The sequence below is a fragment of the Petromyzon marinus genome, chromosome 7, assembly GCF_048934315.1.
Source record: "Petromyzon marinus isolate PM22_M1 ecotype Great Lakes invasive population chromosome 7, UKy_Petmar_22M1.pri1.0, whole genome shotgun sequence".
Classification (NCBI taxonomy): Eukaryota; Metazoa; Chordata; class Hyperoartia; order Petromyzontiformes; family Petromyzontidae; genus Petromyzon; species Petromyzon marinus.
Window position 1 is genome coordinate 748,533 of NC_133673.1, and position 12,748 is coordinate 761,280.

Sequence of the window (12,748 nt, forward strand, 5' to 3'; positions counted from 1 at the left end):
ATAAGACTATAATTTTAATGGTAGGTTTATTTGAACAGTAAGAGACAGAATAACAACAAAAATATCCAGAAAAACGCATATCAAAAATGTTATAAATTGATTTGCATTTTAAGGAGGCAAATAAGTATTTGACCCCTCTGCAAAACATGACTTAGTACTTGGTGGCAAAACCCTTGTTGGCAATCACAGAGGTCAGACGTTTCTTGTAGTTGGCCACCAGGTTTGCACACATCTCAGGAGGGATTTTGTCCCACTCCTCTTTGCAGATATTCTCCAAGTCATTAAGGTTTCGACGCTGACGTTTGGCAACTCGAACCTTCAGCTCCCTCCACAGATTTTCTATGGGATTAAGGTCTGGAGACTGGCTAGGCCACTCCAGGACCTTAATGTGCTTCTTCTTGAGCCACTCCTTTCTTGCCTTGGCCGTGTGTTTTGGGTCATTGTCATGCTGGAATATCCATCTACGAACCCATTTTCAATGCCCTGGCTGAGGGGAGGAGGTTCTCACCCAAGATTTGATGGTACATGGCCCCGTCCATCGTCCCTTTGATGCGGCGAAGTTGTCCTGTCCCCTGAGCAGAAAAACACCCCCAAAGCATAATGTTTCCACCTCCATGTTTGACGGTGGGGATGGTATTCTTGGGGTCATAGGCAGCATTCCTCCTCCTCCAAAGATGGCGAGTTGAGTTGATGCCAAAGAACTCCATTTTGGTCTCATCCGACCACAACACTTTCACCCAGTTGTCCTCTGAATCATTCAGATGTTCATTGACAAACTTCAGACGGGCATGTATATGTGCTTTCTTGAGCAGGGGGACCTTGCGGGCGCTGCAGGAGTTCAGTCCTTCACGGTGTAGTGTGTTACCAATTGTTTTCTTGGTGACTATGATCCCAGCTGCCTTGAGATCATTTACAAGATCCTCCCGTGTAGTTCTGGGCTGATTCCTCACCGTTCTCATGATCATTGCAGCTCCACGAGGTGAGATCTTGCATGGAGCCCCAGGCTGAGGGAGATTGACAGTTCTTTTATGTTTCTTCCATTTGCGAATAATCGCACCAACTGTTGTCACCTTCGATTTAAAGCTTTCGTGACTGCAAGGATTAATCTTCTTTGGTTCTTTCGGTAAAGTCACGTAGAATGAGAATAAAATAATAAATTGATAAAATAAAATAACATCGTGAGAATATTATTGTGTTATTTTATTTTATCAATTTATTATTTTATTCTCATTCTACGTGACTTTACCGAAAGAACCAAAGAAGATGTTGTCACCTTCTCACCAAGCTGCTTGGCAATGGTCTTGTAGCCCATTCCAGCCTTGTGTAGTTCTACACTCTTGTCCCTGACATCCTTGGAGAGCTCTTTGGTCTTGGCCATGGTGGAGAGTTTGGAATCTGATTGATTGATTGCTTCTGTGGACAGGTGTCTTTTATACAGGTAATAAGCTGAGATTAGGAGCACTCCCTTTAAGAGTGTGCTCCTAATCTCAGCTCGTTACCTGTATAAAAGACACCTGGAAGCCAGAAATCTTTCTGATTGAGAGGGGGATCTTGTCAATGATCTTATTTCCCTCACTAAAATGCAAATAAATTCATAACATTTTTGACATGCGTTTTTCTGGATTTTTTGGTGTTATTCTGTCTCTCACTGTTTAAATAAACCTACTATTAAAATTATAGACTGATCATTTTTTGTCAGTGGGCAAACGCACAAAATCAGCAGGGGATCAAATACTTTTTTCCCTCACTGTACCTTCACTTAAAATGCACAAAATGCGTATAATTTAAACACGATGCTCAGGCATGATTAGTTATTCTTTCCGTAACTTTACAATTTAATAATTATTGTGAAATGTATGTTTCCTCATTAACTGTGTAAGATATTACTATGCACTGTCAGGTCACACGAGTGTAGCATTGAATAGTTACAAAGTTTGTAGTCACCTTCACGTTTTTACACGTTTGTTAGTGCCAGTGTGCAGGAAATATAATGTACGCGTTTGATTAACTTGTATCCCATTAAAGTGCGATGTGGGCAAGAGGGTGGCACAATGTCCTGGGTTCAATTCCCGAATCGGATGTCTTTCTGCATGGAGTAAGCATGTACTCCTCCTGTTCTGCCCAATGCGAGAGTGCGAGAGCGAGTGGTGGGCAGCGGTAGGGCAGAGGTTAGCGCACTGCGCTATGAACCGGGCGACTTGAGTTCGATTCCCACTCGCACCCATATAATACGGTAGTGCTGAATATTTGAACTGGTCTTGGGCCTCTCCTAGGTTGACTCAGCCTTAGATGAGTAATGTTTGTGTCAGTATTGTCTTTCCCTGTTCTGCATGGGTTTCCGCTGGGTTCACCAATTTCCTCCTGCAGCAAACACCCCAATGCTTAAAAATCACCTGAAAATTACTCAATTGGGATAACAAAGTGGCAGCATCGCCTTCCAACTGCAAAAACTCGACAGGACCCTCCTGAAAAAAAGTGTCTTACAACTCACCGATGCTTTTCTTGAGAAACACGGTCAACAATCGCAATGATGTGTGATAAATAAAATCAAACTATGAACCACACATTAAGCCACTGCAGTCTGTGCTCCTTCTACGGAGGAGGAATAGCAAAACTACACGAACTCTCTCTCCTGAAGCACTCTCGTGGCAAGCGGACTACGGCATTGACAATCAGCTCCTGAACGTATCGCTGCCATCATGCGCAATAGAATATAATGGAACAATTAATTAATTAAATTGCGCACACCGCCGGTTCATGTACACGTTATAGCTGGAGTACATTCTATATAAGCCGGCGGTGTGCATGTAGCTCCATTTAAGTGCATCTTTTGCAAAGCCGTTCATCCGGTATGACACTAATAATAAAGAAAACAGCTCATATTTGTGACCAAACTGTTGACAACTGGTGAACGGTAGACATCAAAAAAGCTATCACTCTGAAATCACTACCACGGGCAGATCGCAGGAACTAAGCTGTCATTGTGCGTCCTGGGTTCCTCGCACCAGCCAGGGGATTGTTTCCTTGGGAATACGACGCTGGCGAATAGGTGAATTTCTCGCACAACAGTTGCTGCCATCGCATGCATTGCAATTATTTTCATAATGACAGAATTATTCCGCTCGTTTACCCAGGAAAGTCTCTGTGAGTCCCATCACTCTTTCCCAGGAGGGTCCTGTCAAGTGTTCGCAGTTGGGGGGCGATGTTGCTGCTGCTGGTGTCCGATCCCAATTGAGTAATTTGCAGCTAATTAGTTAGCATTGGGATGTTCGGCCAATACCAGTTACATGGCATGTTTTTTTTAGCTTTTTCAGTAATGTTTCAATGAAATATGAATACACCAGCGGTTCATGGATACAACGACTAATCACGCACTCCCGTACACCTGTACAGATTGTCTGCGATTAAAAAAAGGCTGTTTCTTGCTTTTAACAAGAAAAATAGCTAGAAGTACAAAGGGAAATTAATGTTCTCTGTTTTACACATGCGTAGGTGTACAGCGTATGGTTTGTCAAACGCTCGTATGTGTTGTCATAATATTATTTTAAATAATTACGAGCTCTAATATAAAAACATATATTTGTTTAACTGCAGTACGTTGCTGAAAATCCAGTAACATTCACAAGGCCTACCATGTACATTTGAATTATTCAACTCTCAGCTTCATAATGTACCCACAAACTAAATTACAGACTGTATCGGGAAACACAACAATACAAATTCCTGCTTAAAAATCCGTATTGTTCCTACGGTTTTGCTCACAAAAGACAACAGATCTCAGCATGCAGCCACCTGGTTCAATAACAGCCATTTAATCCAGTGTCCATTATTTGCCTTTGCTGAATGCACGTTTTAATGCTTTGTGCAAGTGACACATCTCAAACAAACCCATGACGACCAATTTGGAATCCGAGTAAGAGTTTTAAAACATGCATTTTTTTATTGTGCAAACCAAAGAGCCACATAAGTTTCTTCCTTCAATATTCTGAATGCTTTTAAGAAACGTCATTGCAGGTGACAATGCTTGTGTGCATGCCCCAACATAGAGAGGGAGCTTTTATCTCTTTTTTACGTGTAAATGTGGAGTGATGGTGCAGTGATTTTCACACAACACCACTATCCAGGTGACCAAGGTTCAATTCCCAGCCATGGATAACATCAGAAGCAAGTGATATCTCAGCATGTCATTTTGGTGACCCAAATCACTCTTGTGAATAAGGCTGTCCTTGTCTCTCCGGTTCTCTCCTGGTTCAATGATAACTTTGATCATGAAACCTATCCTCGGCCCTGCACTGGGTTAACCTAAATTCGTACTTGTTACAGCATGCATACGTCGGAACTCAGGCGACAAAGGCAGCCGGGTGTGGTTCTGGTCACACCGTCCCTCATGTGCCACGCCACCTTTAATGATTGCCACCTGTCTGGACAGTGCAGGAATTGGCATCTGTGTTTGGGTCGCTGGAATAGATTCGTAGCGAGATCCGGTATTGGTGTGCTGTTGGATTTCATTGCAGTGGACTGCATGGTATCGATAACAGACCTAGGCTGGCTGGGAAATATGTTGCGGCTTTGCCCCATGGAAAAGCTGGCAACCCTATATACAGTTTATAAGGATAAATATGGGGGCCCTTTGCTTTTGTGTGGAGCGAGTAGGCCAGGTGTGATGCTGGCTACCCCACCCCCTCATGCGCCACGCCGACCTCCAAAGACGCTCAGTGGCGGCCGCAGTTGGTCCTTGACCCCGTTGGGGCAAGCAAGGAGTGGGAGGGGGGTGGCGCGGTGGTGCGGTGCGTACCCTCTCGTTGAGGCAGTTGTTGATCCCCACAGCGAGGGACAGCTTGCCGTCGGAGGAGCGCGACGACTCGTGAGCACCGCCACGGCCCAGGCCCTCATGCTCGCCCAGGAAGGACGTGGGTTGCAGCGACGACAGCACATCTGCAGCACGCGGTAGTGGCGGCAGCAGCAGCAGCGCATGCTGTTGTTACGTCAGGTCACAAGGGGGTCACGCCCAGTCATCGGCAAACACTTACTTTTCTGCACGTTTTTGTGGCCTGTTTATTCATGCAGTTGCTGAGCACCAGGCTCAATGGTCCAAAGTGTCAAGTGGTCAGTAACAAACAGCACAATTGTCAGCGTTGTAACAGATAAAGAGTGTAACACGTATCTTGATTTTTTAGCGAGGTTATTATTGTCAGGGCTTTGGGAAAAGAGACAATGATGGAGGAGGGATTTCAAACAGTGGAGCGGTGGCAGGGAAGGAGCAGAGAGAGAAGTGAGGGGACCTGCAGTCTGGTGAGTGGGTGGTGAGTGTGTGAGTGAGTTAGTGTGTTGCTGTTACCTGCAGTGTGGTGAGTGAATGGTGAGTGCGTTGTTGTGACCTGCAGTGTGGTGAGTGGGTGGTGAGAGCGTTAGTGTGTTGATGTGACCCGCGATGGATGAGGTGAAACAGCCTGGTATAGGCCATGTCGTCAACATCGGAGGAGAAATCAATGAGTGAAGTTCACAGGAATTGTAACCGTGGTAATAGTGATAGAAGAGTGTTAAGAAGGTGACTGGCCACTGGCGAGCGAATGACTAACTGCATACTGCATAAGAACGTGTATATAATGACAAATTTGTGTATTTGATGTGCGCTATTATATTGTGTATCTATATCCAGTAAAGTGTCTCTACACTTCCTTCAGTGATGCATAATCTACTTCAATTGTTTACGTCACTTGCGCATTTCCAGTGCCTAAGGCAGAATTTAATCGGTGCAGGCGTCAGGCATAAAACAACACAAAAGCGCTCACACAGTCACGCGTTTGGATCGCTGGGTACACACCGACTCGCACACGAACAGCGTCTACATCCCCTAGACTACGGGGTCCTGTACCGTGAGCCACCTTGTATCACATACTGAGGCAAGGGAAGACGGAGCACCGGCCTGAGCAATAATTAACAATACTCCACCAGGTATTCATTTAATCTAAACTATTTAAAACTATTTTTATTTTACCAGGTAAGGCCCACTGAGCTCAATAGCTCTTTTTTTCAGAAGCGACCTTGCCACAAATGATAGCTCAACGAAGTGGCTTATCACGTGCAAGTTTGTAGCATCCAAATACTCTCAATGCATGTTTCTAAACGTGGATGGAAAAACGGAGGACCCGGAGGAAAATCCACGCGACCACAGGGAGAACATTCAAATTCCAAATATACAGGTGTCAGGGTCCGGATTGAACCCACAACCTCCTGTATACTAGGTGCAGAAGTTAACATCTCACCACCGTGGCAAGATGTGACCTACACCGCCTAGTATATGTTAACTGAGTTCGCCTAGGTAAGGCAGGATCACGTTTCGATATAAATTTCCACGAGCGCCCAGCTATTAATCCAGGTGGTGTGGCACTGGAGTGTAGTGCCACCATCGTGCCACTGCTCCCTTCACGTTTTGTGTATGCAGCATACGAACCACACCGTGGCTCGGCGGGAGAGCATGTGGCTCGCAATTGGAATAGTTGCAAGCTCAAAATCCCATTTGTTTTTTTGATGAGGTCCGTCACTGCTCCGGCGTCGATAAAACAAGCGTTGCTTCTTGGGAATGTCAACAGTTGTTTGCCTCAGGAAGGCAGGGCAAGACTTGCCCCTGCCATATGAATGTGGAATTTTAACCACTTGCTCATGGCTGTGAATGGGAAATGAGCACCGCCTCAATGCTGATCTGAGCAGGAAATCCCTTTGACTCTGAGATGCACGCACAGATGCAACGCCGCTTCTGTTGAATGGGAAGCACGACACCATCTCGTCAGGAGCAGCACATCCCACAGGCTAAAACAGCGTGAACAAGAGGGCCTATGATGTCGGACGAGAGCGAGCCTTTTTCTCTTCCTCGCATGCGCTTGCTGCGCCCGCTCGCTCGCCTGCCTGAAGTTTACACAATCTCAGCGCTGTTCAGAGTGCGTCTGTGCCGGCTGCCTGCCGAGGTGAGCCTCACCCATTACCGGCACACACACAAAAAACCCATACTACAAAGGCGTGCAGTGGGTTTTAGAGGGGCCTTGCTACAGTCAGGACGCGCGTGAATCCCGCACCCTTCAAAGCCTTTGTCACCACGACCAGACGCTCCTCAGAAGCACAGAAAGCCAAACATTTGTACTACAAAGGACGACGGGGGCTCAGATTTGCTGAAGTGCTCGTTTGAAGCGTCCAAAAACAAAGCAAAGCAAAATGGTAAGGGAAGCAACTTCAAAAGTCCTGTCAGGTTTGCTTAACATTGTATCAAAGTACATCTGTTTGCAATGAAGCTTTCTGCGGGTAGGTTCATTAATTTCTACAGAACAAGCAGCCGCGCAATTCCAAATAATTTCGCTTGATTTTCGGTTGTTTGTCAGAGGCATTTGTGAAGAAGAACCGGGATTTTTTTTTAAGATATCAATCATCAAATAAAAATATAGGTGTCGATAAAATGAAACAGGTATGCGCTCATTTAAAAGTGTATTCCAAACAGATGTTCATAAGGGTTGTTTTTATTTATTTAGGTAACACGTTTTGTTGTAGTAGATCAATTTAACGCGCACAATTTATTAAATGCTTACCATTAATAAAAATCCAGAGCTGAAGTCTATGGGCCTATGAATTTATACAAGCGTAGATCTGTGCGCAATGCAATAACGTGAACTGCATGTGCATGCGATGAAAGTCGCTTAATCTGAATTGCAAAAACTACTTCCTTTGCAGGATAAAAATAAATCCGTATTTTGGCTTTAACACCAGATACAGGACTTTAACTAGTTAATAATCCAATTTCCATGATCCATTCTAAGGATCTTCTACAGCACAAAATAATCATACATGACATAGATTAGCACTTATCCTGCCGTTATTAGTTCTTTTAACTAATTACAAGAATCGATATTGGCATTCTAACCTGTATGTAATTGGCAACATTTTTTATGGGGTGGTCTTGAGACTTGTGTTTACCTCGGTGTCCAAAAACCACAGGTACAAACTTATGAATACAGTGTCATTATACAACACGTAAATACAGACATACTAGAAATACTGTATACAAACATTAAGTAAAACATTATTGCCCTACCTATGCGTATAAACACACACACACTCGTATAAAGCAGTACAGCAAACCTTTAGGTCATGATATAAGAATTCAGGTGCAATGGATAGACTCACCCCTGCCATAGGAATGTGGAATTTCCACCACTGCCTCATGCATCTGAACGGGAGAGGAGCACCGTCTCAATGCTCATTTGAGCAGCAAACCACTTGAACGCCTGCGTTCATATTGTTTTTATCTGCTCTGATGCAACCTCTGTGAATGTATAAATCAGCACTAATGACACACGAGAACCAGTTCCAAAATAAATCTACTCAATTTACAGTAAATATACAGAAACCGCGTGACGTATGTCTGTGGAAAGGTAGCGTGGACATTTATTTATCCAGACTTTATTTTTTAAATGTATGCTCCTTTGGTTGATGTTATTCTCTTGTGCATGTACACTCGTGTTTTACTTACAATAGCATTTAAATTATTCTATTCATTTGAACAAATTGGCACGTAAAAAAAACACACACACACGTACTGCGAAGGGCATCAGCGGCAGATTCTTTAAGGGCCCTGCTGATTGAATATAAAGTGGAGCAGGCCCTCGCATGGTATTAAATACGAGCAACACGATCTTAAATACCACCCGGCTAGAACGACAGGAAGGCAATGCGACGGTGCAAGACCAGGAGCGGAGATGAATTCTCGCGTGAGCGCCCTGGCTGCCACATCCAGCAGCACCGTCTGTAACGTATGTACGTGTGTGTGTTGAATTTCTTTCGCATCGAACATAGCCAATCGTGCTAATCGGAGGTGCGGGGGGAAGGACAACAAACTAAAACACAAAAAGCAGCAATAAATAAATTAGTTTTCAATCTAGATGTAAAAAAGTGCATAGCTCTCGTGGCTTCCTAATATGAAGAGCATCCCAAACGGCTGCAGGCGCGCATCTGAACGTGTCTTTGTTCGACGGCTAGCCAAAAGCTGCTGCGAGGAGAGCCGGAGTTCGTTTGATGGTTTATGCTCCTTGACGATATCAGCAAGGTATTATGGTTCATTTGTGGCAAGCACTTTGTGTGAAATGAGTGCTACCTTATCATGTACAACCTGCACAAGACCCTTGCTACTCAGGACCCCAAACCACGAGGCACTGCGGTAGCCAATCTGCATTTACATTCCCACCGCTGGATACGCATATGACCAAACATGTTCTTGAGTTTTTGTTCTTCAGTGACCAATATTAACTATCAAGTGCCAGAAGATGCAAGCCTACACTTGTTAATTTCACTGTAAAATAAGAACATTTTATCGGGATGTAATAAATTGGACCGTTCAGATTCTATCGTCTAAAATACTGTTAATAATATTGCACAAGCGCATAAATAATGACAAACACGGGCAGAGGCTAATTGACTATTCAGTGGCACCCGATTTAAATATCTCACCAACACCATACACTCATTTGATATCAGCGGGTGATAGGAAATGAGTTCTCGTATTCTTGCAGCATTCGCTATGAGGGTACGATGATGTGGGATTAAATAATAATAAAAATAATTGCACATTTATTAGGGTATCGTTACCATAATGGTGTAAACCAGTGTAATGAGCTTACATGCTTAGGCTTCGTATTCTGGACAGATATTTCAAGAGCACAAACAAATGTGTTCCACACAGTGTTAATGAAACGCTATTCGGCCTTGAACACCAATTCCTGCAGCGATGCATCTATCACTTGGACTGAATATCAACACGCACAAATGAACTATCAATAAATATTATCGGAGCATATTTTTGTTTGCATGTTCACCACAAGTATGTGGAGTTAATGCGGACATGATTCCTTGCAAAATATTTCGGTGAACATCTTAACACCTGTTTTATTGCCAGAAAGGGTAAAACCTAATTGTATTTTTCAATACAAATGAATCGAGTTGGATTGTTTGATTGAAACACTGTTTCCAATCTGTCATTATGCATTCCTGTAGGATTTTGGTTGACACAATGTACACGACTGTGGAACTGAATCTGTTGTTATGTATGACCAAAGAGGACTGGCTCAACACAGTCGTCATCCTGCCTCATCTCCATGAACTGTAACAACACCTCATGGTTCCACATTGTACCTTTCTCCTGCGGCCTGATAAGTAGCCTGGGTCAGACTTCCCATCTGCTAATGGGAACCTACATGGCTCAGGGGAGAGGCCATGGTGTTCTATGCGTCTGAATGGGTTAACTTCATCTCCTGGTTAAATAAAGGACACTGACTGACTTAAGGACAAGCAGGGCTACCACCAGTCTTGGGTTTGACCCGGTACATTCCAGGGAATCGGGGTCTATGCTTAGGTGGCAGGAATCGATTTGTACCGAGATCTGGTGTCGGTATTGTGTTGAACTTTATCCCAGGATACTGCAGTGTTGATTATAGACCTAGGCGGAATAAGAAATATATTCGGGTTTGATCTACAGTGGGAGAGGCGGTGACCCTGTGGACAGGAGTCATGTAAACATCCTTTTAAGTAACTTGTTTTGATGTATTAATCATGTTTCATGTTTAAAGCAACTTTTATAATGAAAGGCAAGCAAATGTGATGCTGTGATGTCACCAGTCAGTTTAAAACATGGACTAATGGACACAGGTTACACACAACCTGTCTGAACACTGCGTGCACAGCCACACATGACGCGTTATTGTACTGTCGTGTTCGATTTCCAAACGTAATTAATTCATAACTAAACATATTGATGGCCATATTTTCTATTTAAAAAATGCAGTTTTCTTTATCCCTTTCATACCCAAATATTTAAATGTTCTACCATTTAATTGCCACTAGATGTCAGGTAGGTACACATTACAATACGTTATGGGAGGATGCTCGTGTTGGTTTCTTGTTGTATTTGACAAAGCTTAGCAGAGAGACTGCTTCCCATCCATAGATTTGCAAACTTTTAAAGTTCATAACAAAGTTTTCACTTTCCGGACTTGGCTTTTGTGTACAGGTACAGGAGGCAATCATCGCAGAGGACGACTCGGGGCGGTAAGCAAGAGAGGCTCCCTGAGCGTAAATATGAATAAAATAAAAACGTCGTTTTGAGCACTGCGGCTGTGCCCGTGACGAGGGCTGTGGGAGGGCACTGCTGCGTTGCTGCTGCTGGTGCGTGGTCACACGTCGGGCGCGGGGTCACTCACTGCCACCCGTCCACCATGTCGCCTCCTGGTGGGTACCTCGCACGCTTGGTTGCTTATATGTTGTTTAAATAAAGAATTCTCAGCTTTCTTACCTCTGCTTCGTGGTGACGGTATGTGACCAGATTAAATGTGCGTTCGTTTACATTTGATTAAATTGTAAATATTTAGTGAAAAATTATTAGTGTACAGCAGTGTTCTTCATTGCAAGGCCCGCAGGCCACAGGTGGCCCCTGGTGGCCTTTAGTGCGGCCCCTGACGTGCAGCCCCCCGACAATACACACACCACGTGACACACCCACCCCCCATCATCATCATCGTGCTGCTGTCAAACACAATGGTTTCAAATGCGTGGCGGCCCTCACTCTGATGTCTTATCGTCAAAAGTGGTCCCCCTCTGAAAATTAATGTATAGTTAAAATGTCATCATGATCATCCATGATTAGCATATTTCAGAAGGTCTCTCCACATCATCATTATCCCTCATTAGGATTCAATCCACCCAGCACCTGCACAGGACCCGATGTCATCGCTTCATCATCTGCGTGGTTGAACATCTCGTTTTGCAATGGTGCCCAAGGCATCAATCGACATACACAGGAAACAAACATCATGACACATATAGATATATAACTGTTCAATCAACTGTTGCAACATAGGCAGAACGCCCCAAGCGAGAGAGTTGGAACCTCGGACGGATATCGTTGGGAGCAGCAGCCCACGTTGCGCTGTATTCACGCACACACACACGCATGCACACATACACACCTGGTAAGATGAAGCAATCACCTCGAGTCGAGTAAGAGACTACTGCACACACATATATGCCAGAAGTGCAAATGCAGCGTGGTGTGATGTTGTAAATGACTGGCAGGAACAAACGTGCCACGGAATGATGAAAAGAACGCAGTTGGAAGTGGGTAAGTGGCCAGAGCAAGGGGATTAGTGGGGTGCTCCTCATCCCCTTGTCTCATACGGAGCTGATAATAATTGGCCAATATCAAAAATAAATGAGAAAACTCAAATAGGGTGGGATGAGGCAATTACACCGAGTTAGTTCGGGCACTGCTGAGAGGAGGCCGAGTCGGTCTGTCTGGGAACTGACTGTAAAACAATGGACTCTCTTGAGAGGGGATTTGCGGTGCGCGTGGGCCATGGGAGCTGAGAGGAGGTGAAAATGAGCGTCCCAACGAGACTTAAGCAAATGTGCTCGGCACGCAGCGGGTCTCACATGGGACAACGTGCAAAGGCACGCCGCTCGCAGTGGAGAGGACGGGCTGGCGGCAGGAAGTAAAGACCACTGGGAGCTCACACAGAGAGAGAGAGAGGGGGGGAGCCACGGATCATTTTTGGTGGCAAATTGGGAAGGCAGCACGGGGGGCAGAGGAGCCGGGTGCAGGAGGCAGCAGAATACAGCAATGTCCCATTTGCCATTGCTTCCTTCAGAGAAGGATTTCACCAGCTTTATGTTAAGATGCAGTTTCTCAATAGTGATCTGAAGCTTTCGTGACTGC

The 12,748-nt window shown here is 44.6% G+C and overlaps 1 protein-coding gene across 4 annotated transcripts in view; it reads right to left on the minus strand.

Moving 5' to 3' along the window:
- The window catches only part of LOC116939824 (transcription factor Sox-5-like), a 311,281-nt gene that overhangs the window by 35,783 nt on the left and 262,750 nt on the right, over nucleotides 1-12,748 (minus strand). For all 4 annotated transcript variants that reach the window (XM_032948675.2, XM_076065203.1, XM_032948674.2 and 1 more), the window contains one exon: nucleotides 4,796-4,935. In XM_032948675.2, coding sequence (XP_032804566.1) covers nucleotides 4,796-4,935 — 140 coding nt within the window. The remainder of the gene's footprint in view (nucleotides 1-4,795; nucleotides 4,936-12,748) is intronic.